Source organism: Protopterus annectens, chromosome 3.part1 (assembly GCF_019279795.1).
Source record: "Protopterus annectens isolate FY-2018-M chromosome 3.part1, PAN1.0, whole genome shotgun sequence".
NCBI classification, from domain to species: domain Eukaryota; kingdom Metazoa; phylum Chordata; order Ceratodontiformes; family Protopteridae; genus Protopterus; species Protopterus annectens.
In genome coordinates, this window is record NC_056732.1 from 668,846,698 (window position 1) to 668,874,496 (window position 27,799).

At 40.8% G+C, this 27,799-nt stretch overlaps 1 protein-coding gene across 1 annotated transcript in view; it reads right to left on the reverse strand.

Moving 5' to 3' along the window:
- Positions 1 to 27,799, reverse strand: part of LOC122798247 (tissue alpha-L-fucosidase-like) — a 348,960-nt gene that overhangs the window by 33,564 nt on the left and 287,597 nt on the right. Inside the window, exons 6-7 of the mRNA XM_044067037.1 lie at positions 11,256 to 11,446; positions 5,068 to 5,167 (exon numbers count right to left, since the gene is read on the reverse strand). Coding sequence (XP_043922972.1) covers positions 5,068 to 5,167; positions 11,256 to 11,446 — 291 coding nt within the window. The remainder of the gene's footprint in view (positions 1 to 5,067; positions 5,168 to 11,255; positions 11,447 to 27,799) is intronic.

Consider the following 27,799-nt stretch of genomic DNA (forward strand, 5'->3'; position numbering starts at 1 on the left):
TTGTTCTGTCCAAGTAGTAGCGCAGTTGTCTGTGTATGTCCAAAGTGTGCAGCAGCTTTTCTCCTTTATTTTGAGGATTGGAGGAGAAGGTAGGCAGGTGAATTGTTTGATTTAGAGACACCCTGGATATCACTTTTGGCATGAATGAAGGATTGGTTCTTAAAGAAACTCTGTCCTGATGAAAAATGAGAAATGGAGGTACTGCCATGAGGGCCTGTATCTCGGAAACTCTTCTTGCTGAGGTAATTGCCAGCAGGAAAACTGTTTTCCAGGAGAGGAATTGCAATTCTGAAGATGCTGCTGGCTCAAAAGGAGGAAGAGTTAATTTTTCCAACACGAAGTTGAGGTCCCATGCAGGCACTGGTGGTTTTCTGGGAGGTTTGATATTCTTTATCCCTCTTAGAAACTGTCTTAGCAAAGGATGTGAAAACACAGGTGGATCACTATTGTAATTTGCTGAAATTGCTGAAGCGTGTATCTTTATGGAAGAATAATAAAGTCCATTATGTAGCATTTCTGCCAAGTATTCTAGTATCTGTGGGATGCTCATCACTGATGCATCCTGGCCCTTGTTGGCATTCCAGATGTTGAATCTCTTCCATTTGGCCCTTGTTGGCATTCCAGATGTTGAATCTCTTCCATTTGGCTGAATAAGTTTTTCTGGTGGAAGGTCTGTGTGCTTCCAGTAAGATCAGTTGAACTTCCTTGGAAAGAGAGATATGAGGAGAAGTCATGGAACCTTCCAAGCTGCCAGCTGCAGAGTTTGCAGGTTGGGATGAACCGTCCTGTAATTGTGCTGAGTCAAAAGCAGAGGCCATTGAGGCAGGGGCCACGGCTTGGTGCAAGTTATGCTCCTTAGTAATGGATACCAGTGCTGTCTTGGCCAATCTGGAGCTATCAAAATGCCTTTCTGTTGTTCTGCTTTGATCTTCAGTAACACCTTGGTCATTAATGGTAGAGGTGGGAATGCATAGATTGTTACAGAGTTCCAGCTGAAGGAGAGAGCATCCATTCTCCAGGCTTGAGGATGGTGTGTCCTCGAGCAGAACTTCTTCAGGTGATGGTTGAGGTGTGAGGCAAAGAGATCTATGTCTGGCCTCCCCCATGCCTGAGTTATTTGTGAGAAAATGTCTGGATGCAACATCCATTTGTGCGGGTCCAAAAAGTTTCTGCTTAGACTGTCCGCCAGAACATTGTCCTTGCCTGGAACAAACTGGGATTGCAACTGTATGTTCAGTTTCAGGGACTTTTCCCAAAGAGTCATTGTTAGTCTGTAGAGGGGGTAAGCATGAGTGCCTCCCTGTTTGTTTATGTACCACATAACAGTGGTGTTGTCTGTCTTTAGTAGAAGATGACCTTGTTGAAGAAATTTTCCGAAGGCCTCGATTGCATGAATGACTGCTAACATCTCTTTTTGATTGATGTGCAGATGCAATTCTCGGGGTGCCCATTGCCCTTGAATGCATCTGCCCTCCATGTGTGCCCCCCATCCATGGTCTGAGGCGTCTGATGTAATGGTTTGGCTTGCTTGAGGTTTGTTGAAAGACATGCCTTTGTTTAGCTGGCTTGCTTGTGCCCACCACAAAAATTCCTTTTGTAGACATGGGATGAGTGGGATAATTGCTTCTAAGTTGTGGCTGTGTTGAGACCATAAACTTTTTAGGTACCATTGTAGTTTTCTCATGTGTAGTCTTGCCAGTGGAATTAGTAGAATGCAAGATGCCATGTAACCCAGGGCCTGCAGGATTTTCCTTGCAGTCATCTGGGTGAGTTTTGCTAGGCTTTTGAAGTAATCTGGTAATTGTTCTTGCTTCTCTTCTGTGAGGAAAGCCATTTGTAAGTTTGTGTCCAGTTTTGCTCCGCTCCTAGAAAAATTATTTGTTGGGATGGCAGTAGTCTTGATTTTTGAATGGTGACTGTGTATCCCAAAGCCTGTAGTAAGTGAATGATATAATTCAAGTTTTTTGTCAAGGCTTGCTTGCTGTCCGCTTGTATAAGGCAGTCGTCCAGGTAAGGGTATATTTGTATTCCCTGGAGTCTGCAGTGTGCCACTACTGATGCCAGGCATTTCGTGAATACTCTGGGCGCAGTAGATAAGCCAAAATGCAATGCTGAGAATTGATAATGCTCTGGCCCTGCAAGAAATCTGAGGCATCTTCTGCAATTGTGTCTGACTGGGACATGCAGGTATGCCTCCTTGAGGTCCAGTGTAACCAGCCAAGACCCCTTGCCCAGCATGGGAAGAAGTTGCTGTAGAGTCAGCATTTTGAATTTTGGCACAATGAGAAAAGTGTTTAGAGCGGACAAGTCCAGTATAGGTCTCCATTGCTTTTCTTTTCTTGGAACAAGGAACAGTCTTGAGTAGAATCCCTGGCCTTGTTCCTGAGGAGGGACTTTTTCTATTGCTTTGATTTGTAGCAGCTTTGAAACTTGTATGAATGCCTCTGCCCTTTGATTTTGTGGCAGATTTGGCATGCCTTGTCTTGTTGGTAAAGTATAGAAGTGGAACCTGTAACCTTGGTCTATTATGTCCAAAATCCATTTGTCCTTTGTTAAAACGTGCCAATTTTTTAAAAATAAGGATAATTTTCCGCCTAAAGGTGCTTCTCTTTGAGCCTTGGTCGGCGGTGTGAAAGTCAAGTCATTGTGTTTGCCCCTGTGGAGCAGTAGATGTCCCTGCGCCACTTCTCTGATTAGTCGGCTGCCATTGGCGTCCCCTGTAGGAGCCTCGGTATTGCCCTCTCCCTCGGGCACGCCTGTTTTTTCCCCTTTGGAACTTGTCAGTGTCTGGAAAGGACCAATTCTTCAAAGGCCAATTCCTGCTGAACCTTGGTGGCTGAACCTGGAGGAAATCTTTGACTGTTTGCACTGATTTAGCCTTTTCCTCAATTGATTTCAACACATCCTGAGCATTAGCACCAAATAGCTTGTGTTTTTCCAGAGGTGCATCTAGAAGCTTTACTTTAACATGATCTGGCAATGTCTGTTCTTTCAACCAAGCATGTCTACGTATGACGGCCCCTGTCATTGCTGCCCTACATGAAGCTTCCAATGCATCATAACCACACTGAAGAAAATGATTGCTAACCTGCTGTGTATTATGAACCAAATCCTGCAAGGCCTTTCTATCTAAAGGCTCAGGAGAGGCTAACTTTTTCTGCAAATCATCCATCAAGAAATCCTGATACTGAAACATATGAAAAAGGCAATTAAGGGCTCTCATGGCAAGGGTGGTTGAGGTATAAACCTTTTTGCCCCACCTTTCCAGGGACCTGGATTCCCTGTCTGCGGGCAAAGGATTTTTGGCCGTGGAAGTGGCCACTCCTTTGGGCCCCTGGGAAATAGTTTCTAGGTCAACAGAATGGGCCTTAAAAAGATGTTTATGAGTCTCAGGAACCCTGTAGTATCTGTCTGGCTTGACAGGAGCAGGAGGGAGAGAATCAGGAGAAGCACTCGATTCTAAGTACACATCATCCAGTACATCTAACACTGGAGGGATAGCTAAAGGCCTGTGCTGGGGTAACTTAAGGAAAGTACGAAGCCTTTTCCTGGAGTCGGAGAAATCCTGGCCCTGCCACTGAAAATGCTCTCTCATGGAGTGGAGAATTTCACCAAAAGAAATATCCTCAGGAGGAGAGGCAGAAGGAATAGATTCCTCAGCATCAGAATCCTCGTAGGCCTGGAAAGACTCTTCCTGGGGGTCTGAATGGTCTGAGTCACCAGAGGCTTCATCTGAGGAAAGGGTATCTGTCTGCTCAACCCTAGGCCTTTTGTCTGAAGGCGGCTGAGAACCTCTGTCAGGATGAGCCTGGGAGCCTCTGATTAAAGAAATTAGATCTGCAGCTAAAGTCATGATCTGTTTATCAGAAGTGGGACCCTGAGAAAAAGATTTAGGAGGGTGAGACTTAGCCTGGCTGGCAGCCTTAGCACGTGTGTAGGCCTTGATGGACATAGACACCGGAGGCCTAGCTGCCCCACGTGCTGGAGTAACTTTGTCCACCGGTATGGTCTAAGGCAAATCTTGGGCTTCGGTTTCTGGAGGAAAATCCACAACCGGCACCGGGGTAGGCTCTGGGGCCAAAGAGAACAGTAAAGCGGTGTCATCGGTCTGGAGCGGTGGAATTACCACCTCAGAAGAGACCGATGCACTTGCGGTATGTTTTGGCGTGGTGTCGGAGGAAGTCGCGAGCCGAGGGTATTGGTCCTGGTCCGTCCGTTTTTTGGAAATATGTGTTGTCGGTTGTTCCGACGGCATGATATAGGAGTACTTTTCGCCAAAAAAGTCTTCAGCAAATTCTGCCCGGTGCCTGAGTGTGCGCTTATTGAAGCAAGCACAGGCAGCACAGGCCGAGACGTCGTGGTCTGGGCCAAGGCAGGGAAGGCAGTAAGAATGGAAGTCCTTATGAGGTATTTGTTTACCACAAGACAAACAGTTATTAACTTTTACAGTTTTATCTGACATCGGCTGAGGCAAGAAAAGGTTCCCCAATGGGGTACTTAGCTTTTTGATGACTTCGGTTACTGAAAACACAGGAGCTGGCCGACCGGCACTTACGAACTGCTTCTGCTTCGGGCACCGCGCGGCAAGAAAGACTGAGGAAGATGGCGTCAGCTGATGCTTTTATACCCCAGCCGCTCTGACGTCGGGGACGAGGCGACATCAGCCGACGCCGGACCCAGACTTTGGAATCCGGCCGACCTAAGGGCTGCCTGAGGTAGGACAACCCATATGTAAGGACTGCAGTTGCATTCTTGAAGGACATCATAGTCCTTTAAACTAACAGACTGAAATCTCTACTTTAGTAAGCAGTAAAGGAGAAAAAGAGCCAGAAACACTTGCTGCATGAGAAGGTAAGCAGATAAAAATAGGTGGCAGCCATTAGAACACAAAGAGACTGACAGACAAGCATAACTAACTAATATGAAAGAGGTGATCAGGTACAATCACAACTCTGTGGCCTTGAAGGTATATGTAACAGCTACTAAGTTTGTAAACCACCAACAAAGCAAAATAAGGAACAGTTAGCATCAGGCAGTTATATAGTACATATGGGTCTATATACAAACCTCTGTTTTCAGTGATGTAATTGGAGCTCCAAGTTCCAAAGAACTATTCATTGGCCACTTCAGGAAAATAGCATATACTGTATTATTTTTGGATGTATACCTGTGCAAATGAAAAAAAAAAAAAACAGGTGAAATGAAATGCATTCTAGATGTAACTGTACATATTTAGAATATAAAATGACCATGCCTGAAAATGATTTAATCTTTCAGAAGTAGTACCTTGCTATAAAAATTAATTCACTCTATATTAAAAAAAAAAAAATATATATATATATATATATATATATATATATATATATATATATATATGTATATATAGAATTTACGTTCCATCGAAATGTAAATTCGCAAACTCACTTACACGAAAGTGGATTTTTTTCAAAAATGCATTTTCATTTAAAAAAAAAAACTAAAACCTAAACTAAAAAAAAAACACACACTAAACACAACTATGCAGGGGGGCAAGCCCGCCTGCACCCCTCCCCCAATGTGGGGGGCTGCTCCCCCCACAGCCCCCTACTTTAATATTCTCACTCAGAGATCGCACTACAGTGAGGCAAAGGGAATATTTCCTTATCCCCACTGTGCCACAGTCTCAGCAATAGATTGTTTAGTTATACATCAACACTAAATGTTGATGTACAATGAAAGTAACATACAAACTGCATGTTTTTATTTCATTTCTGCTTTTTTTTTTTTTTTTAATTCTGTTCTTAAACAAAAGTGCATTTTCAAAAACATGCACTTTCGAGTAAGTCAGGTCACAAATTTGCATTTTGATAAAACATAAATTTGCTGGATTAAATGGGATCCATATATATATACATATATATATATATATATATATATATATATATATATATATATGTTAACATGCTGAAAAGCCAGTCTGCTTTCACTAAAGATTAAAAAAAAACAGTACTATGCAATATGAATGGCAGGATGCTGACATTCCTTCATTCATTTTCCAATACATATTTTACTCTACAGTGGCTTGAATCATATCCTAGTGGCAACTAATGACATAAGGCACAGAAAGCACAGTTCTGCAAGATACACTTGCCAGAACAGTAGCTGTTCGAATTCTTCACTGTTGCAGTAGCCTTTTGGTTATATGAATTGTACCCTGCCTAGGATACAACAACCAGACAGCTTTACAAAGCTGTGGCTCCTACCACATTTTCACTTTGACTGCTGGAGGAAAATCAGTATCAGAATGAAGAAAATGTTCACACTTTCATGCCGTAAAGAGAGAAAGACCTTAATTATCCTGCACCTTTAAATATATAACTAGAGTTGCCACCTATCCATTTTTTTCCCTTGACTATCCAGAAATCAAACTGATTGTCCAGTAGTCTGGAAAACACTGCACAAATTCCAGTATTCTGTTTTATAAAAAGAAACAGACTATCGGAGTTTGTTAAATCAGTGGATTTACTATGCTCTTTTTTTTTACAAATAGCACAACAAATCCACAGAAATAAGGCAATCACAAATGGAAAAAGAGGGCATTCCCTCTCATCTGATCAAAAAATGGGGTGGAAAGTGGGCTGGGCATGGGAATGGTTATGGGAAGTGTGAGGGGTGTGGCCTAAGTCCAGTTTTAACTGCATCGAAAGATGGCAACCCTAGATATAACAGTAAACATAAACTTTATATTTCAAAGACTAACTATATACAGACGTAGGGGGATAGCAGCTACTGCAGGAGTGAGGAATCTGAACATCTATTGTTACGTTACGTGTAACTTACACAACTATGTTATTTTTATTGTTGTAGTAGCCTTTTGGCTATATGGGTTGATTACCAAAGCCTATACAACCTGGCGGGAGGAATGATAAAGGTCCAGAAGTCCCTGGGGAATGATTTCCAGCAAAGTCAGTCCTGGATCTGGAAAAGAAATCCAGTTTGTAAATATGCACACCAGTCTGTAAATGTATGTACAGAGGACCAAGCTGTTGTCTCTAGAATGCTTCTCCAGTCCATCCCTTTCCAATATGCCACTGTGCATGCCAAAGCTCTAGAGGAATAGGCCTTGATGCTGCCTAGAAGTGATTTATTGTGGTAAGTACAAGAAAAAGGCAATAGCGGAGGTCAACCACCTTGAAACAAGTCTTTTATGGCATAGGTTGTCCCATCTTTCATAAGATCACATCATAAAAATATACAGTCGATCAGCTTTTTTAAAGGACTTGGTTCTGTGAAGGTTATACCTGAGCTGCCCATGCATGTCCAGGGTATACAGAACCCTTTCTCCCTGGTTCTGAGGATATGGATAAAATACAAGGAGATTTACGGCTTGATTCAAAGTAAATTCTGAAACAACTTTGTGCATAAATGAGGGATTTGTTCTTAATGAGACCATACGTTTATGAAAGACAAGATAGAGTTCACCTACCATAAGAGCTAGCACTCATATACTCTTCTTGCAGATGCCAAAACAATGTAGAGCACAGTCTTCCATGAGATTAACCTTAAATCCTCAGGATGAGCAGGTTCAAAGGTAGACATAGTTAACTTTTTCGGTACAAAGTTAAGATGTGAGGGGAGGATCTACCTGTTTTCTAGGAGGCCTAAGATGAAACCCCACCCCCTTTCAGAAACTGATTCACAAACAATAGAGAAGAAAGGTGAGGATCTATGAGCAAACATGCTGAAATAGCCATGCTATGTACCCTGACAAAACTGCGGTGGTGGTGCTGCGGTAGCGTTGTCACCTCACAGTAAGACGTTGTCCTGTTTGATTCTCAGCTAGAGCGTCTTCTGTGTGGAGACATGCGTGAATGGGCGTACCTTTGTTGAAGGTTGTGCGTCAGAGCTGGCAACTCGGCACGTAAAAATCTGCTGCCAATCATTAGCGGACCGGAGTTCCGCTGTGGCGACCCTTAACTGGGTAAAGCCGAAAGACACAACATGTACCCTGACAAAGGAATAAGGCAGGCCACAGGACAGTAAAGCACACAAATATTTCAGAACCAGTGGTACATAAGGGACACTGGCTATTGGTTAAGCATTAGCTACAAAATCTTTTCCACTTGCCAATATAAGACTTTTAAGTAGCACATTTTTTTTGCCTTCTTTAGTACTCACTGCATGTCCTCATGCAAAAGAGGTCTAAACAGAATTAAAACTGAATCATCCAGACAGTAAGTTGAAGTTGTTTGATACTGTGGTATATAAAATTCCACTTATTTTGTGTAAGTCGTCTGTGAGGAATCTTTTGTAATTGCCCTTGGCCAATTCTATAACAGGGAAAAACAATGTTGCTGGGCCAAAAGGGAGTCATTGCAATGATTTCTGATGAGTCCTTCTGAATCTTTGGAATTATCCTGGATATCAGTGGAAAGGGTGGAAATATATAAAATAATATTCCTGACCACCAGAATGAAAAAACACCAGTTTTCCAGGCTTGCTTGAAAGCAGTCCTTGTGGAGAACTTCTTCAGCTGTTTGTTTAGAAACAAAGTAAATAGATCTAGTTGAGGTGTTCCCAAACTAGATCAACTCCTGGAAGATCCTTTTTTTCAATTTCCATTTGTGAGGGCCAGTCCTGGTCCTGCTCAGCCTGTCTGCCACTACGTTTCTTCTTGAACAGAATGTATGACACTCGGAGGGTTAAAGAATGCTGAAAGGTTACCTCCCAAGCCATCATAGCCAGCCTGCACACAGACCTGGTGTTCTCCTGCTTGCTTATGTACCACATCACTGTAATGTTGTCTGTAATTAGCTGAAGACATCCAGGGTATCAAACATGATGAAGCGATTTCAAGACATGGATGTCAGACATCCTTTTCTTATTTATTTGCTTTGGTCGGTATGAAGCGTTCTACAGGGCCTACACATTTAACCACACAAAGACTGCTACCCAAACAAAACATGAGCCGTATGTTGTTACAGACTGACTTGAAATCTGAGTAGTCAAGGAAGACCAGAAGTTATAGCCAACTGTGGTCTCCACCACCGCAGTTCCTTTTTGACAAAGCCCAACACTGGAATCTGAAATTCCACAAGATGAAGATGTTAAGTCCATTAGTTTTTTTTTTTTTTTAAACCAGTAAATTTTTGTCATGTGTAATCTGGTGAGAAGAATCATGGAAGCCATGAACCCTAGAATCTTGAAGTATTCCCTTGCAGAAGTCTGAGACCAACTAGACAGGCTCAAGATGTTGACAACTAAGAAAGTTTCCAGATACAAATCCACCTTCTCATGTGTACGAAATGTCTTTTGCTGAAAAATGTCTAGAAGGCATCCCAGAAACACAATCCTGTGTGACAGAGTCAAGGAGGATTTGAGGGTTTTTGCACATTTACATGGAATCTCAGATTGGTTAGAAGAGACAAAATCCAAGTTAAGAATGCCTGACATCTGGGAAAAAGACTGCAAAGATAAGGAATCCCCTCTAACTAAGGAAAGAGGTGAATGCCCTGCAGCCTGCAATGAGCTATCACTTACAGTTAAATACTCCTGGAGCTGTAGATAATCCAAACGGTAACGCAGAAAACTGATAATGTGACCCATACAGAGAATCTGAGAAATTGTTTGAAGCCTGTGGTTACTGGAATGTAATGATAAGTATCATTTAGCTATAATGTTACAATGACACTCAACAGAGAAATTAATTTTGGTACATTCACATACAGTTTGAGAAAAGAAAGATCTAGACCTGGTCTCTATGAAAGTCCTTTCTTTGGTAACAGAAACATTTTGGTTTAGAAGCTGTTGCTCCTTTAATCTAAAGGCACTGCTTCTACAAAACCTAGAGCAAGTAAGAGATGAAGAACCTGAGGAAAAGTCTGTGGTTCAGAGGATGGGGAGGAATTCCCTGAAAGGTTATTTGTATCCAGTGCCAGCTGTAACCCTCTTGAACCATTACACATTCAGCATTTGTCACTGTATTTTATGTAGAAGATCATTTTCTTAACATTAGGAGTTAAGCAGAGTTATCCTAAACTTAATTTTCTGTGTGATTATGTTAACAGTATGCTATGTGTGCTGGATGTGTAGGGAAGAGAGATGAAGCCTGAATACTGAACTTAGGCTATGATGATGCAAGGTAATTGTAGGCATTCAAAAGCAGATCTCTTATATTAGGTGGAGGGTGGTCTGGTCTGCTGCTGTGCTGATATGTGCCACAGAACTGGTGCCACACCCACCACACAGGGTATGGGCTGGGGACGCATACCTGGAACATCTGAGGCTATCACTGCCATTATGGAGGCATGTATTTCAGGTATGAAGTAGCAGGCTCCTGTTTTATTTATTTATTTATTTAATTTGGGGGGGGGGGGGATCCATGTCAGCCAGAGAGTGGGACTAGGCTTACATCAGAAAACTCCCTGATACCTATCTTGTGGATGGCCAGTAGGCATGGGGGGGATGAAAACAAAGTATGTTGAGTATGCTAACTTCTTATCAGCAAGGAACTGATTGTGCTGTTTCACCACATTGTTTTTAAGGTTTTAAAGTGAATGAAGCTTGGTTAGGATGAAGCAAACTGGTCAGATCTTCAGTTCCACAAAACCTCTAAAAAAGTTTTTTTTTTTTTTTTTTTTTTGCACAGGGAGAAGCCCCTTGCATCCATCCATAGTTACTTCCAACACCCATCTACTTATACTAAATAGTCGCAAAACCAGAAGCAAAAAAATGCCTGCAAAGTGAATTACTGCGGATGTGCAAAAAGATGCACAATGGCAGTGATATAAGGGAGCTCAATTGTCACACAGCTGAACTAAATGAGTTTAAACCTCTTTCACTTTACAGTCATCAAAGTACAGGATAACATGGTGTGCTCAATAGCTGATGTGTGGGGAATATGCAATACTAATGGTAAGAGAAGTTTTATTAGCCAGGCTTATTAATCAATCCATGTGTCACAGATAAAATTTGTATAAGCTTTCCATGTCTGGATTAATAGAATGGCGAACAAATGGAAAGAAAACCCAGACATACACTAGGCTATATATCCACACATACACTAGGATATACAAGTATTTTAAACATAAACATTATAATGAAAAGAAAGTGAAAACTGCACCATGCTTTCGAAACTGGTATGCAAGTGTACAGATATGATAAATAAAGTACATTCACAGTTTCTATACATTTTCCTTCTTTCTTTCTACAAACAAAACACTGCATGCAAATACAAACCTTGAAACCAGCAAACAATACAGGTGAATATGACCTACCATACATTAGGAGTGACAGTATCATTCTGAGCTCTCCATGGCTTTGTTGCATATATGGCCTCTCCATTGACATCAAGCCATGTTCCAATATCTAATAATGTCTTCTCAAAGGCAGGAATAATTGTACCCTCTTTTGTTGGTCCAATGTTTAGAAGATAATTTCCTCCACAGCTTACAGTCTTTACAAGTTCCTAAAAGAAAAAAAAACACTTAAATGATTATCTGTTCTAATAAAGCTTTGTTGGTGTTTCTTAGTCTTATAGTATTCTACACATTTCTTTAATCCTCTGAACTCTTTAATGTTTATTTGCAAACTAGGCAAGTGGAATTTTCTAGGTAGCCTATATCCTCTTTGGGGATGTTTAGAACTTAAGCAATGTCTTCAAAATTAGGTTGTGCTCTTTCAGACTTACAATAACAAATCAAATACAGGAACGGTGTTCTGCCATATGGTAGCAATATAATACTTATCTTAGATGTATGTACATAAGCACTCTCTGCAGCCTGTGAGATGGCATGCATTAAGCTTTTCAATGACTGAGGCTGCCATTGCACAGACTTCTGGATATGTACTCCACCAACTTCCCTGTTGGGTAAATACTGGAACCAAGTATTTTATGAAAACAGCTGGCACAACGAAAAAGCCATAAGACAAGGATGTGAACTAATGATGGGGATTCCTCACTCACAATCTGACAAACTCACTGTTAGCCTACAGGACAAAAACAGAGATACAACAGTTCAGGACAGTCAAGATTACAAGATCGCCTTTTCCATCAGATAAGAATAACATGAGCATTCAATACTTTGAACTTTTTTTCACAAAGCTAGTGAGATGTCAGGACCTGGAATAGGTCCCTACTCCTTCTTTTTAGGAAAAAATAAATAAAAGGCAGCCAAATTAGAAACCATTGCTCATCTCTGAGGATGGCACTGGCTGGAGAGATCAAGATTCCATAAGGTATCTAATAATGGGAATTGCAGCCTGCTGTACCAGATGTTCCTGGAGTTCAGGGAATGAGCCCATGAATGTGTTGGAGAGCGACCAAAACTCTGTGGAGTTGCCTGCCATTGTCACCTAACTTCTTCATCCACATGTAGTTCATAGGTACTTATCAGGTTATCAATCTGTGAGGATCTTAAGAAGCCTAGCCTTACACTCCCATTTAGTTTTTAGTCCTTATATTTTTCAAATAAGTAACCTGGAAATGGGCTGGACAAGGGTATGTTGGGTCATTTACATGTTCCCCTTATCAGTAAGGGGCAGGGATGCTAATCCAGGGGTGAATGTGTGGTTACCCATCCATTCATTCAAATTACATTTGAACAGAGTAAGAGAAGTACTTTACTTTATGTGGTGTGGAACACAGTACCACATACGTGGCATTCTCTGCAATACATACCTATCCCTTCAACATATTCTACTGAGGTGACAAAAGAGACTGAGACTCCCTGAGTGAGTGTTTATGATACCACTGGACTTGCAAATCTGTAATAGTTATGTTGACACTCGATATGTGAGGCGCAAGTCATTTCTCAGTAGCCTGTATGATACGGAGAAGAGGGAAAAGGTTTTGAGGCAGTCTGCATAGTTTTTACATATTACAAATGCAACTTTCATGATTGCTGCAAAATATAAACTCTTCTACACCCCAAAATGTAGAAAAACATCATGTACACAAAAACATAATTTTATTAGAAACTAGGAACCATGTGTAAAAACCAAAATGAACCAGCGCCTCAGCATACACCTTCAAAGCTCAAAAGTTCCAAACACAATATAACACCCAAATAGTTCCTGAACCAGAACATTTCCAAACAGAATAGAATAATAGAATGTACCAGAAAGCATATGAATCGAAATGAAAAAAAAAAACCAAAAATAACTCGTCTGAAACAAATGAGTTTATATAATAATAATAATAATAATAATAAGCCAGTTGAATACAAAAACATACATATCCTAACTTCTATGAAATGAGGTTCCAAGATACTTCCAAAGCTGCTACAGTAAATATTTCATAAGTAATTTATTATTAAGGCCATTTGGTTGCAAAATATTATAAGTGAAAATAAACCAATTTTCCTTCTGTAATGAATAATATAACAGAAGGCTTTAAATATAAATCAGAACATGTCAGCACATACATATAAAGAATCTCAATAAATCTGAATCATTATTATGATATTTAAAAAAATGGGATGCTACAGGCCTGGTAGGAGAATTATTTTTGACATCTTGGACGTGTTCACATATCCTCATCCTAAACTGACGTATGATCTTACCAATGTAAAATTTATTACAGAGTCAAAGTAACCCATAAATCATAATTTTTTGATAGCAATTAAATACTCCTGGAACTTTGAACAGCTTCCCATTAATGATGTGTGTAGTTCCCTGATCCATGTAACTACAAAGCAGTGCATCCCTTATACTAAGACTCCAAAACCTCACTACCCACGTGTGTACAACTCTACTTGCTATGAAAGGTAAATTTCTATATATGAAATATTCAGTTTCAAATTCTTATATATAACATCCGATGCAATAATATACCAATCTTTCCTCAAGATACGTGATACACCTTCAACAAACTGAGTATAACGAGTCACAAAATGTGCATCTTCCTGTTCCCCGTTATAATTCCCAAACACCTTTTTACCAAGTTTATATTTCTGAGTAAACTGGATCTCTCCATCTACAGCCTTCTGCCACATAGTAAAGAGAAGATTGTAATTATAACCCCTAGATAATAATATCTCAATCAACTGTATCCACAGCTGCTATATGGAAATTAATCGCATCTGAACATAAAGTTCTAGCCCTATAGAATTCACCATACGGGAGTGATCTTATCAAGTGGCCAGGGTGTGTGCTAGATGCGTACAATAAAGGAATTCACAGTTCATTTTCTATACAATGTTGAATGCATTGTGTCATTAACATTATACAACTCAGCATCCAAATACTTAACCGTATTATGCATGTTATAAGTATAAGACAGATCAAAGGGATTCCTCTGTATAGCCTGCATAAAACCAACAAACTGTTCCTGTGGGCCCTGAGCTATAAAAAATAAATCATCAATGTAGTGTTTCAACTGAATTAAGTTTGCTCCATGTTCTCATTTAAATTCATATGCATTCTGGTAATTCTGTTGTTCTATTTAACAATGTGTTCCAATTGATGAACTATTCAAGTGTGTTACTGTGTTCAAAACTTTTGAACCCTCAAGGCACATGCTGAAGAGCTAGTTCATCCCAGGTTTTACACATTGTTCCTGGGTTTGAATAAAGTTGCCCTTTTGTGCCAAATGATGTTTTTCTAAATTGCATAGGTTTTACAGTTTATTCCCTTGATTTTTAATGAGAAAGCATTGTGGTCATTCTATTTGTGACAAGTGTTTAGACAGGTACATACTGAAGGGGCTTTACACTCAATGGCTGACCTAATGAGTGCTGAGTAGAGTAAAATGATCTCACCCCTGGATCTGGATGCAAGGGTCCAGAGTTCCTGGTTTAGTTTTTACCATCTTGAGAGTTACTTTTATTTTTCATTTTAGAGCCTATTAACAAAGGTAAAGAAGGTTTTGTGGCTATCCTTCACCTGTGTTACTATTTTAACCTCATATCTAGCGTTCTTTGATTTGATCGTGGTTCAGAGTTCCTTACAACGATGGATATTTGGTGATAAAGGACAATTCTTTGTGAACAAACATAATTTCCTAGATCCCTAACCAAGGGATCAATATTCAGGAGTGCATTGTCAATTTGATATTTATGAGGGAAGTCGTGCTTGCCAAAGAATATGATTATATACCTCTTGGCATTTAGTTGTAGTCCATGGTTTTGACACCAGTTATTTGTTAAAGATAAGCCCTCTTGGAGGATCTTGGAGCCTTTTGGGGAGTTTATGATGGCATCAGTTCTGCAGTCATCTTCAAATTTGGTCATCCACTGACCCTTAACATTAGCTTTGACCTTCAAGAATTCAATGTCAAAAGAGTGGAAAAGACTGAACCCTGGGGTACACCAAAAGTGGCAGGTCTTTTGGAAGAGGTACAGACACCTACAGTAATTTCTTTGCTTCTATTTGTGATCCAGTTCATTATCCAAGGAGTTAGAGGGCCTGACATTAACTGGGATCATTTGTCTTTGATACATGAGTGTGGGATGGTGTTGAACACCTATGCATTGTGCACTGTTTTCTCCTGGCCTTTTTTTCGGCAACATTTTTAAAAAAAGTCAACCAGGATAAGTGTAGGCAGGACCAGGCCTTGATGAATCTGAACTGGGTTGGGTTGGGAGTCTGTAGGTTGCCTGTATCCTTATTTACTAATTCAATAATGATCCTTTCCACAGCCTTAGAGATAAGACTAGTCAGGCTTATGTGTGTATAATTACCTGGGTCTGTTGAAGCCCCGACTTTATGTAAGGGAATGACTGGTGCTGTCCTCAACTCATCCAACATGAAGCCTGTTTTGAGGCTGATGTTAAATAGCTTCTGTAGGGTATCAGACAAGTCATGTTTCAGGCTGACTAGTAAGTAGCCTTATATGTTATCTGGCCCCAGTGATCTAGCATTCACAGGCTTAAACTGTGCCTTGAGAACTTGTTCTTGTGAAATGTGAGGGAGTATTAAATGTGGGTATGTGATCTTGGACACATTCCAAGATCTGAGAATATTGGATTGCATATATCCTCTAGGTTTAAAGATAGAAAATTTACTATTCGCTCCGCACAGTGCTGGGTATTGTTTATGACATTTTGAACATAATTAAAAGAAGGTTTTGTGGTTATCCTTCACCTGAGTGGCTATTTTACACCATATCTGGCTTTGGTTGATTTGATAAGGGTCTGGAGTTCCTGATTTAGTTTTTGCTATCTTGAGATTATTTTTATTTTTCTGTACATTAAGTTTTTTTTTCTCCTTTTATTGTAGAGCCTATTAACAATGTTAAAGAAGGTTTTGTGGCTATCCTTCACCTGTGTTACTATTTTAACCTCATACCTAGCATTCTTTGATTTGATTGTGGTTCAGAGTTCCTTGTTTAGTTTGGCAAGAATGTTTTTGGCATCTTGAGGGTTATATTTATTTTTGTGTGCAATGAGTTTCTTTTTATTATAGAACCTGTTTATATGTGGAGTCTACAGTAAGGGTTAATTCTGGAATTTGACCTTGTATTTGTTTCTGAGGGGAAACAAATGCAACTGTGCAGCTGTTTACATGTGTACACAATTTTGCAGTGAAGGACTTTGCATAAGCAGTGGGGTCATCAAGATGGAAAGGGCTTTTAAATTTAGCCAGGTCATCACTCAGTTTTAGTAGATGAGTCTTCACATAATCTGTGAATACTGTGATATTGGAACATGCTAGAGACTTCAGTCTTATAGTGAATGTGATGAATGTTTGGTCTGATTTGACTAGGGAAGAAGTTACAATTGGCGTGGAGAAAATCTCTATACCATATTGGTAACGGTCAAGTCCAGGATGTTATCATACCTAGTTGGGATGTGGACTAGCTGGTCCAGGGGGTTTGTATTGATAAAGTTCAGAAATCTCTTGGGTGTACATGTTTAAAGATGTAAAAGACTCCCAGTTTATGAAGTATTCTAGGAGAAGGGTGTCTGGCTTAATACACAGTGACACTATACCAGTTACGTAGGCGGTATTAACCAAGGGGGACACAGAGGTCCTAAATTTACCTATGAAATGGTGAAGGGATTTGTTAATAGTAAGATCAACATGGAGGAGTTCTAGGCCATTTTCTTGTCTAATGAGTCTGGTGATGAAGGTTTTTTTTAAGAATATAGGGACACTGACACTTTTAGTACATTTGCTTAATGGAGTGAGCCTGAATGTGTAACAGGCATAAAAACCCTGCACTGATGGAATTCTTTCAATAGTCCAAAGCCAGGTCTCTGTGACAATGATGCATATATTGGTATCTTCCAAGGAAAGAAGTGCTTGCAGAGTTTTGAGCAGCAATACATTAATTATTTTGGTTAGTTACATTGGATGCTTTAGAAGACTGACATTGCCTGCAAAAGGCATTATGGAGGTGGACAAGGATTTAGCTAATATATGAAAACCTTGGACATAAAGATGCAGACCATCCTTGGCAAGTCAGTTGGGACCATTTCCCATCTCTTCCCAAGCTGATATATATTGTACCGTCTTTGAATTACACCAGAATCTAAGCCAGTTATTGAATTCTACTATCTTTTGTTCATATTGTGGTGATGGTAGAATACTACTAAAGGCTAGGTTCAAACCTGCCTCAGACACATATCCCAAGAACACCATCATGTCTCTTTTCATGTAGTCCAGTGAGGTACATCTCAAGTTGTTTACACCTGTGTGTATTACAACTGTGTCATATGTGTACGTGTCGAACCTGAACCTGAGTAATTGCATGATGTGGTGAATTCTGGGGTATGATAAAGTGACCATTGTTTACCATTCTTGAAAGAGATAGCATGAATTGTACAGAGTCAATGTAGGCATTCAAATAGCTAGGTTAGGCCTTATAAATAAGCCAAAAAGGCTGTATGACCCCCTTAACAACAAAACTGATGGTTAATGTACATATGTTTCCAATACTTCTAGAAAGATGAAAGACCTATACCTCTGAGGCAGACATGTATAAACACCATGCCTTTTTCTCTCACAAATTTGACCATGTCTCATTTAAAGTTGCTCATGAATGTATCTACATGAGTACCTGAAAGCACTTCATAATCATTGTCATTGTATTATATATATTAAATACACGCTCTAGGGTCCTAAACCTTGTCACCACAATAAACAGGACATGCTGGAGGGATAGATTCCTGTCCCAGAGACTTCCTATACTCTGGAACAAGCTACCCATCTATGTCAAGCAAAGTTCTTCATTAGCACTCTTCAAGAAAAATCTTGATGAGTGGATGGGAAATACACCCTGGGGATCACACTTCTGTGTCTCTGCTGGACAGTGGCACAGGAAAATAACTTTCTTGGGTGGCGTAAGCTATGGAACCTTGCTGGCTAGGCTTACGTAGGCCCTCGGGCCGATAGCCTAGTACCTACCTATGAACCTATATGATACATCCAGGAAGCTAACAACACCCGTTCTGCTCCTTGTAATGCTGCATAAAACCCACAAAGAGGTCGTAGGCAGAGCATTCAGTGCTTCTACATGGTATTGAGAAGCCCATCCTCATGACAGCATGATTTGTTACTTCTTACATAGCCTTCAGAAATGTGTGTAACAACTTGAAATACCAGTCCATGCTCTACAATCACTTAATTGCTCATAAAATACATGTACAATATCAGATGTCAGAGCACTTCTAAGGATGAAATTATAGCTTTATTACACCATGTTACTGTGTTCCTTAGATAAAACGTCATCACTCTCTCACTCTGGTGTTTTACAAATGTTGTACATAATTTAAAATATATGGTAGCCCCAAGTAAGGCACTCATACTTTGTAGCCTACCATCCTTAAAACCTGAAAGACATGCCATTAAGTAGAACCACAGCTGAGCCTGATTGCTGTTACATTTGAAAATGTCTGGAATTTTGTTATAGTCTAATGAATTGTTTTTATGAAACAAATAAGAGGAATAGTTCCACAGACAGGGTCATGGAATCATTAGGACCTACATAATAAATGATGCACTATATAAATTGATAATTACATTTTGGCTATTGGACTAGTAAAGAGAAATTATACAAACTTGAAAAATGACTAAAGCGAAGAGTAGAATGACCACAATGGCAAATAATTATTTGCCATTGTGGTCATTCTACTCTTCGCTTTAGTCATTTTTCAAGTTTGTATAGTTTGGTTCGGGTTGCCGAAGTCCATCCTGTTGTTTTTAGTAAAGAGAAATTGTCCAGAGCATCCAATTTGTCTACTTCTGGACATTAATTTTTTGCAGTTCATAAGAGAATGCTACATTAGCTTGATCACAAAAGACAATAATCCTATTCTGCCTATTAACTGCATTTAATATCCCATATCCCCTTCATTCTTATCTTCCCATTAAACATTTTTTCCACCTATCATGTGTCTCTCTTGAATGCATTTGTGTATTTTCTCTGTATTATCCACTGTGATATCTCATTTCTTGGATCTATAAGCCCCATTCTGAAGAAATACTTTTAGAGAGTCAGTTCCTGCAGTCTACTGCCTTTGCCCCCCCCCCTTTTGTTTTTCGATTATCATGATTCCTTTCTATCTGCCTGGCATGACTTTTGTCCACATTATGTTTCATCCCCTCTTCTGAACTCTGATGATAAGCATACCAGCTCCACTAGTCCCCTGACCATGTCATTCCATTCCATCGCATGCACATTTCTGGTGACATTCTCCCACAGAGTCGTTCTGATAGCATGGTGTCTCTTTCCTTGTATGGACTCCAGAACTACATAATGTATTAAATATTTGGACTGACCAGGGATATGTGGGGTGAAAATACTAACACTTTGTTTCTTGAATCAGCCCCCCTAGGTATGCATGCCAGCATTACATGTGCTGTGACTTTTGCTCTCTCACTCTTCTACTCTATTCCAGATTTTATTAATTCCATCAGATCCTTTTCTTGCTATGGGAGCCACGGGTTTTACTTCTCCATGTGTATACTTCATGCTGGGGTAATTGAGGCCCAAATGCCATACACTGTGTCTGTCTACACAATGTCAACTGCCACCTTTCTGTCAACTTTGTCAACTTTTCTAAATCCTTCTTCAACCTTTCAACCTACAGTCCTGTGTTGTCACACCTACCTTTGTGTTTTTAGTGAAGATGTTGATCATATTCTCTGTTCCTTCAAAGATGCCTAACATAAGTACACTGAAGAAAATCTGACCCAGAATTGACCTCTGACACACTGCTCTAATGGGTTTTCTTGATCCTGAAATCATGCACATCACAACTCTCTGTGTACCACCATTCAGCCAAGCAGCATTAAAGTTCCTCAAACTCGATGCTACCAATGGCACGTCCTGTTTTCCTGTCAATCTTCTAAGTGGAACCAATCAAAGATCTGGCTGAAGTCTGGGAAAACTATATATATATATATATATATATATATATATATATATATATATATATATATATATATACACACGTGTGTGTGCGTGTATATATATATATATATATATATATATATATATATATATATATATATATATATATTAGGTTTTATATATATATATATATATATATATATATATATATATATATATATATATATATATATATAGCTTAGGTTCAACACTGTCAACTTAACCAATAGCCCAGTCATAAAACTGGATCAGGTTTGAGTGACATCTCCTTCTAATCACAAACATATGTAATTGGTGGCCTAGAGATATTTATCCTCTATTAATGTTACCAACTTTTCTGTCAGTATTTTCTTTAGTACTGTTCCCATTCAAGATGGTAATTTAAAAGGTCTGCTGCTTCTTCCTTGTACAATAGTACCACACCCAATATCCTCCAGTCATCATGAACCTGCAAGTCCTTTACAGTCTGTTGAAGATCTTCATCAGGTCATTCAGCATACTGATCAGGTTCTTCAGAATTCAGGGAGGTAGCTAAAAGTGTCTGTATTCTTTATTCTCCTTAAGGGCTGCCTCTCCACCTTTTCCATCTCTGTCCTCTTGTCGATGCACAGTGCTCTTAATTCTGCCTTCCTGATTCCTACCTTGGCACCTTCCTTTGTTTTCCTTTCATTAGAGTGAAATTAGATGTTTTTTTTACAAATAAATTCCTTTTTTTTTTTCTTTTACAAATAAATTCCTCCTAGGGTTGGTGTGTTTTGGTATCTGGCAAAAAGAAACCTGCTGCTGTTACTGTCTACAATTATATTGTTTCTTCTTTCTATATTAAACAGACCATGACCTATAGGTAACATTGTGCACTTAACAGGAGAACAAATAATTTTCCTTGAAAGGAAGCTGAGAGCACAACTTTAAGAAAAACTCAGAAAATGTTTCATAAAGTCTGTTGGAAGAATAGCTAGTATCTTACATTCTAGTAATATCTTCAAGCTTTGCATGCCTTTTAAGGTGAGAATAAATGTCTGGAAGGTCAACCAAAATTGTCAATCATCAAATTCAAGGCATCTTCACAAGAAATATCCCCCAAGGAAGAACTCTGCAATATCCTGTAGCTGCCATCCTTGATGTCTATAACTGTATACATACCTACTGAAGGGCCAGTCTGGTATCTATTTTCTTCATCTGGACTGAATGACAGAGGAAAATAAACTATTTTTTGTTTGTTTTACTGTACATACCCAGGTATGGAAGGCTTCACAGTCAATGAAGCTATGGATACCTACTGCACCAGCTTAATATATCCATAGATAAAACTAGGCACAATAAAATATCAAAAGCAGGAAGCTCAGCTGACATCCTGGAGACTGATATCTGATACTCAAATACCTACCTACTCATTTCCCTTTTATCAGTTGCCTTCAATCTGCTCCCTGTAACTTAGTGATTACATAGGATCAGTGTCTGGCCTACTAGCATTCAGTCCATGGATATCTGTACAGTAAACTCTCAGTTAACCGGCACCCATTGGGTTTGGTAAATGCCAGATAACTGTAGTTTCTGGTTGCTTGAGAGTTACTATTAAAAAGAGGTCTGACTAATAATGTACCCTATATTATTTGTTTGGTTTGACTTGTTCTCAAGTTGAGGAGAGAGGGAATTTACTCATATCTTCCTTTTTAAAACTCTAAAAACATAATGTATGATCTGAAGTAGTTGACTTCATTTGATCTTCAACCTGTGGATCTCAGATCTGAATCGGATCTGACATGGCCGTATTTTCCAGTTACTGATCCAAGCTCCTCCCCTTACCCATAATGCCCCCAGTCTCCTTCCTCCCCCAGATCACATTTGCCATTAGTGAAGCAACAAGCATGGTCCGAGCTCTTAGCGTTAGTTGGGTCTTTGTAAGTAAAATTTTTTTGATAATCTTCTCTCAATTTCCTTCTTTACCTTTTTCTTTAACTCCCCGCGACAGTCAGTTCAAAAAATAAAAAAAAAAAAAAGTTTATTTTCCGTTCCTTTTTCTATCGTTTCTATCGTGTGCGTGTCTTGGCCTGTCTAGGGATGTCAGAAGCCCCTAAATTAGGTTTCTGAAAATGCACAGAGTGTGGTTAGAAGCTTTCCCCAGCAGATGGCCACACTCTGTGCATGGTGTGTCTGGGAGCAGAGCACCTTCAGACCTCCTGTCCTATCTGTGCTGGGTTCAACCCCAGAGCACTGAAAGACAGGCGGTTCAAACTAATTCTGAAAGGCCTACTTCCCTCCTCCGGGACAGTAGCACTTTCATCTCCCTCTGGGGGAACAGCAGCAGCTGCATTGTCCTCCTCCTACCCAGCCTCTGGGACTCAAACTCTTGCAAAGAGGTCTGGGGAGGGAGAGAAGGCCAAGAAGGACAAGCCATGAAAGCGGTCCCCTGACCGCTTGGTTCAGGCAGGTCCTCCACTGAAAGTAAGGCCTCCAACCAGGCCTGGGTCTCCTCGGCTGCTGCGGTCCCTTAGATTCTCCCCTGAGCTGGAGGAAACCCCTATTCAGTTCCCAGTTAGGTCCTCTCCCTACTGGCATTCTAGACCTGTTTCGGTGGCATCTTCTTCCTGCTCACCTAGAGCCTGAGCAAAGCGCAGATGGACAAGATGATGTGGAGCTTTATCCACACCCAGATCCAGATGGGGGTCTTGCCTGCACCCTCTCTCTCTGGAGGAGGGAGCTCACAGCCATTCTTTTCACCTATAACTCCTTCTCCAATCCGACCTTCGGTTTCAGAATCCTTGGATCTGAGGCCCCTCGGGGTCAGTGCCATTGCCTTGAGAGTGTCTCGGGATTGGATCTGAATGGGTGCTGTAGGCTCCGACTGCTTTGGAGTGCAGTATCCCTTTTGGCATCTCGGCTCCTAGAGCCTCAGCTTTAACTCCCCTGCCGGGTCAGAGGGGGAAGGCCCCCAATGGTATCTCCTAGTAGATTCAATCCCCTTCAGTCTTTGACATGTTGGAGAGAATTCTCTCGATTTCGAGACCCTTGACCATCTCATCCTCAGAGTCCATCCAGACCCCCTCGGCTTTGGGTGTGGTCCCGACCGTCTTGCCATCTCAGGGACAGCCCGTGACCATTCTGCCTCAGGAGGCTCCCCCACGGGAACAACAAGAAGTTTGCAAGTCCTCTACAGAGAGTCCAACAGAGGAGGTCCCTTGCAAATGGTTGTGTAAGAGGAGGCACTTAGACTCTTCACCAGAGTCCCTCACTGAAGACACTGACTTAAAGGAGGGAGAAGGTTCTCCATGGTCACCCCCCAAGGATGCCTCCTTTGGAGACATCATGGAACTTCTCTGCCAGTGGGGGGGTGGTCTGCTCCAAAACCTATCTCGGACGATTCAATGTTCCTGGAGGTGTTCAGCACGGGCCCATCTACCTCTTGGGTGTCCCCTCCTGGAGATCCTTAAGTGGACCTTATAACATCTAGGGCATGGAAGGAACTGGACACCGTGGATCCTATCCCTAAGTGCTCTGACAAGGTGCTGAGTCCGCCATCAGACAGGATGTGCTGGAATAAGGGGTCCCCAATGGATGCTATGGGTGTGGCAGCTGCCAGCAAGAAGGAGCTAGCACAGGAGAGCTCCATGGTTCACCCTCCTGATTGAAAATCAAGGGCGATGGAGCATTTTGGGAAACTGGTGTATGCTTCAGTGACCTTCTCGTCATTTGATTACAGTAAGACTTGGTGAAGGAAGTCGCTGAGTCGGCCCAAAGTCCATGTCGGCGGAGGACAAAAAGACGTTTGTCGGTTGGGCACCCATAGGTGTGGGGCCTGTGCCTTCTGAGAGACTGTTGATGAGTCGAGATATTTCAAGCACCCGGAGTCTGGCCACTTATGGCAACACAAAGCAGCTGCCGATTGTAATACCAAAAGTGTTGTATATGTGGCCAACTGTAGGCTCTGTTTTAAATTTTATGTGGGCAAAACCAAGCAGCGTCTTAGTGAGAGGTTGAGGGACCACATGTATTGCATCAGAAAGGGCTACGAGTATAGTGCCTTAGCCAAGCACACAATGCAGGCTGGGAATGAGCATACATTCTCATTCCAAGTCTAACATGTACTTGTTGGGCATGTAAGAAAGGGTGATCTTATTAACAGGACCGAGAATATAGAATTACAATGGATCCTGAGACTTGGGGCACACAGAGGACTTGGGTTAAATGATCATGTCCCTTTAAAACTGTGTTGAAATCAAGGAGGTTAAAGTGAAACAATTGTCTGAATGTATTTGTTTTTAGTAGTACTTCTTTAATTACAAGGAGGGTTGCTTTTGCTTTCAGTCATTTTTGGAGGGATTTTCTTTCCAATCTGATAGGATAATTAATTTTATTGGCGTGTATAAATGTAAATTGTTTGTTGTAATCTGGTGTGTGAAGAAGCAGTGTTGATCACTGCGAAAACACTTACCTCAAAATAAACCAGGACTTAATTTTATCAATTGTGTACTACCTTTCTGCCATAGATATCCATCTTGTGCTGTGCTGCTGCATTTTGGGGGTTTTTGGTGGATTACTCGCTGTTTGACGACTGGTTGTTCATTTGTTATCAACCAAAACAAATCATCACTGGTCCCAGTTCAGATTCTAGAATTCATGGGGCTCAATTGAACACCATTCAAATGAAAGTTCTCCTCACCGAGACAGGATATGCAGTTTAGAAATGCACGTCCTGTATGTCCTTCAAGCCGAAGTTCTGACAGCAGAAGCAGTTTATCCTCCGTTACCCCTAATTTCAAAGTTTCTTCAGAAAGCTCACAGGCTGGGGAGCACGGTGATCCTCATCACCCCATTCTGGCCTTGCCAAGTTTGGTTCCCCTCCTTATAGTCTCATTTACTAGTAAGATGCTGTCCGGTTCGATTCTCAGCTAGAGCGTCTTCTGCGTGGAGACATGCGCGAAAGGGCGTACCTTCGTTGAAGGTAGTGCGTCAGGCCTGGCAAGCCGGTACGTAAAAAATCAACTGCCAATCATTAGCGGACCAGAGTTCCACTGTGGCGACCCCTAACCGAGAAAAGCCGAAAGACACAAACAGATCCAGTTCTGGATCTCATTTCTCATCCCTCAGGGATTCCTCATCCAGACCTGGACAGTCTGAAGCTCACTGCTTGGCTGCTCCAGTTCACATGACTGTTAGGACTCCTGGTTTATCTTCTCCAGTTAAGGCTATTTTGGTGGCACCTCACAAGTCTTCCACCAGAAAGGTGTATCATAGCAAATAGAAATGTTTCTCTATATGGGCCTCACAGCATACCGTAGATCCTTTCACAGCTCCAGTGTCTGCAGTACTAGAGTTTCTGGCAGGAATTTTTCGTCAAGGGGCCAGTTTCTCCACAGTGAAAGTTCAACTGGCTGCTATTTCTAACTTTCATGTGGGGGAAAATAGGTCTTCTTTAGCCTCTTCAGAACATTGCAAGTCCTTCCTTAAAGGTACTTTTCTACTTAGACCCCTAGTTAAGGATCCCCCTGCCCCGGGACCTTACCTTTGTGCTCCAGGCGTTACGTCTCCCCACCTTTTGAAATGGCAACTTAGATTTGCAGTATTTATCTTGGAAGACTGCCTTTTTAGTGGCCATTACTTCTGCCAAGAGAGTGTCGGAACTTCAAGCTCTATCCATCAAGGGTCCCTATATGATATTTCATAAGGATAGAGTATCCTTGCGCACTAACCCTTCTGTCCTTCCCAGAGTAGCGTCAGAGGCCAGTATTAACCAGACTATTAATCTACCAGTGTTTTTCTCAAATTTTCAAAATAAAGGGGAATATAAATTGCATTTGTTGAATGTTCATAAAAGACTAAAGCCTTTCGTAAATCGGATCAATTGTTTATTTCGTGCTCAAGACCTTTCTTAGGGAAACCAATTTCTAAAGTGACAATTGCTCGTTGGATTTTCCAATGCATTACATTCAAGTGTATTCTTCTAAAGGAATTCTCCCTCTGGATCAGGTAAAAGAGCATTCTACAAGGTCTATGGCTACTTCAGTGGCCTTTTGGTCTAGAGTGTCACTGTATGATATTTTTGCTGCAGCTACATGGTCCTCATCTCATACTTTCATTTTGCATTACAAGTTGGATATTTTGTCAAGGAACAGGGCATCCTTTGGCTCCACGGTGCTCCAGAATATCCTTCCATGAGGGCCACCCATGTGTTTGGTAGCTGGGGACTCTGTCCCACAGGTTGAAAATCAAATGAAGTCAACTACTTCAGATAATGAAGTTATGTACGCACCATACTGTTTCATCTGAGTAGTTGCACTTCATTTGTCTTCAACCATCCCCCCTCCTTCCTCTGACCTTGTCTCTTTGGTACTGACCATATAGGAATATAGCTACTCCAGAAATGTTTTTGGTCAAACTGGGAATTAGGACTTTCAGGATGCGAGGAAGGATGAGGTCTTGTTGAGACGGGTATGTTTTCGGTGGTTAGCACTCAAACTCAATCTGAAGGGAGGAAGGAGACAAGGGGAGGAAGGAGACAAGGGGAGGAGCTTGGAGCTCGGAGGAGAATGCAGCCATGCTGGATCCAATTCGGATCAGAGACCCACAGGTTGAAGACAAATGAAGTACAACTACTCAGACGGAATGTTATGGTGAGTACGTAACTTCTTTTTTCTGCATGGAGAAAAAAGAAAGTGCAATACATGAAAATTGTACTGGATTTCTTTGATATTTTTTTGCTGGTTGCTTGAACGTGCCGGTTGCTTAAGTTCCAGTTAACTGAAAGTTAACTGTATTACTACTATTAAAAGTCTAAACCAGTTGAGTTGTAGAAATGTTGAAAACATATACAGGCTTACTACAAGATTTTGTAGGTGAAGAGGTGGCTTAGTGAATAAGACCTCTACCTCACAGTTTCAGGATCTGTGCTTATGTCTGCTTTACTCACTGTGTGAAACTGCATGTTCTGCTCCCTGGGGACAGTGTAGGTTTTCTATGGGTACTCCAGTAAAATTAAATTAAATTACATCTATCCATGCTCATTCACAAGTGCACTGACATTTGAGGAGGGAGATGCCATATTTCAGTTATGAAAGCCCTTTCATCAGCTGCCATTTTAACCATAATTGCTGGTGATTAACATGGCCTGCTCTATCAATACTTGTCTCTCTGGAACCCACTGTTCAAGAAGCAGGATGTTAAAGAAGACAACAGACTTTCAGCAGGTGCTTACCTGCAGAGTAGGGGAACCAGTCTATGTATCACCTACCAGAGAATGAGTTATATTATTTGGTATGTCACCTCTGCCTGCTCCTGTAAGACACCTGAAGAAACTTCCATACTTAAGATATGGTGTTTAGAATGTTCGCTGTGCTTTTTTCTGTTTCACAGTCTTAAAAGAAATATGAGAAGGAAGCAGAAAGAGCAGGAGTGAAGACATATGACAGCTATGCTCCTGAAAAAACATTAAGTTCTTTGCCTTTCCTGCTATGGTTTCTTATTATAGGTTCATACAGTATGTAGTAG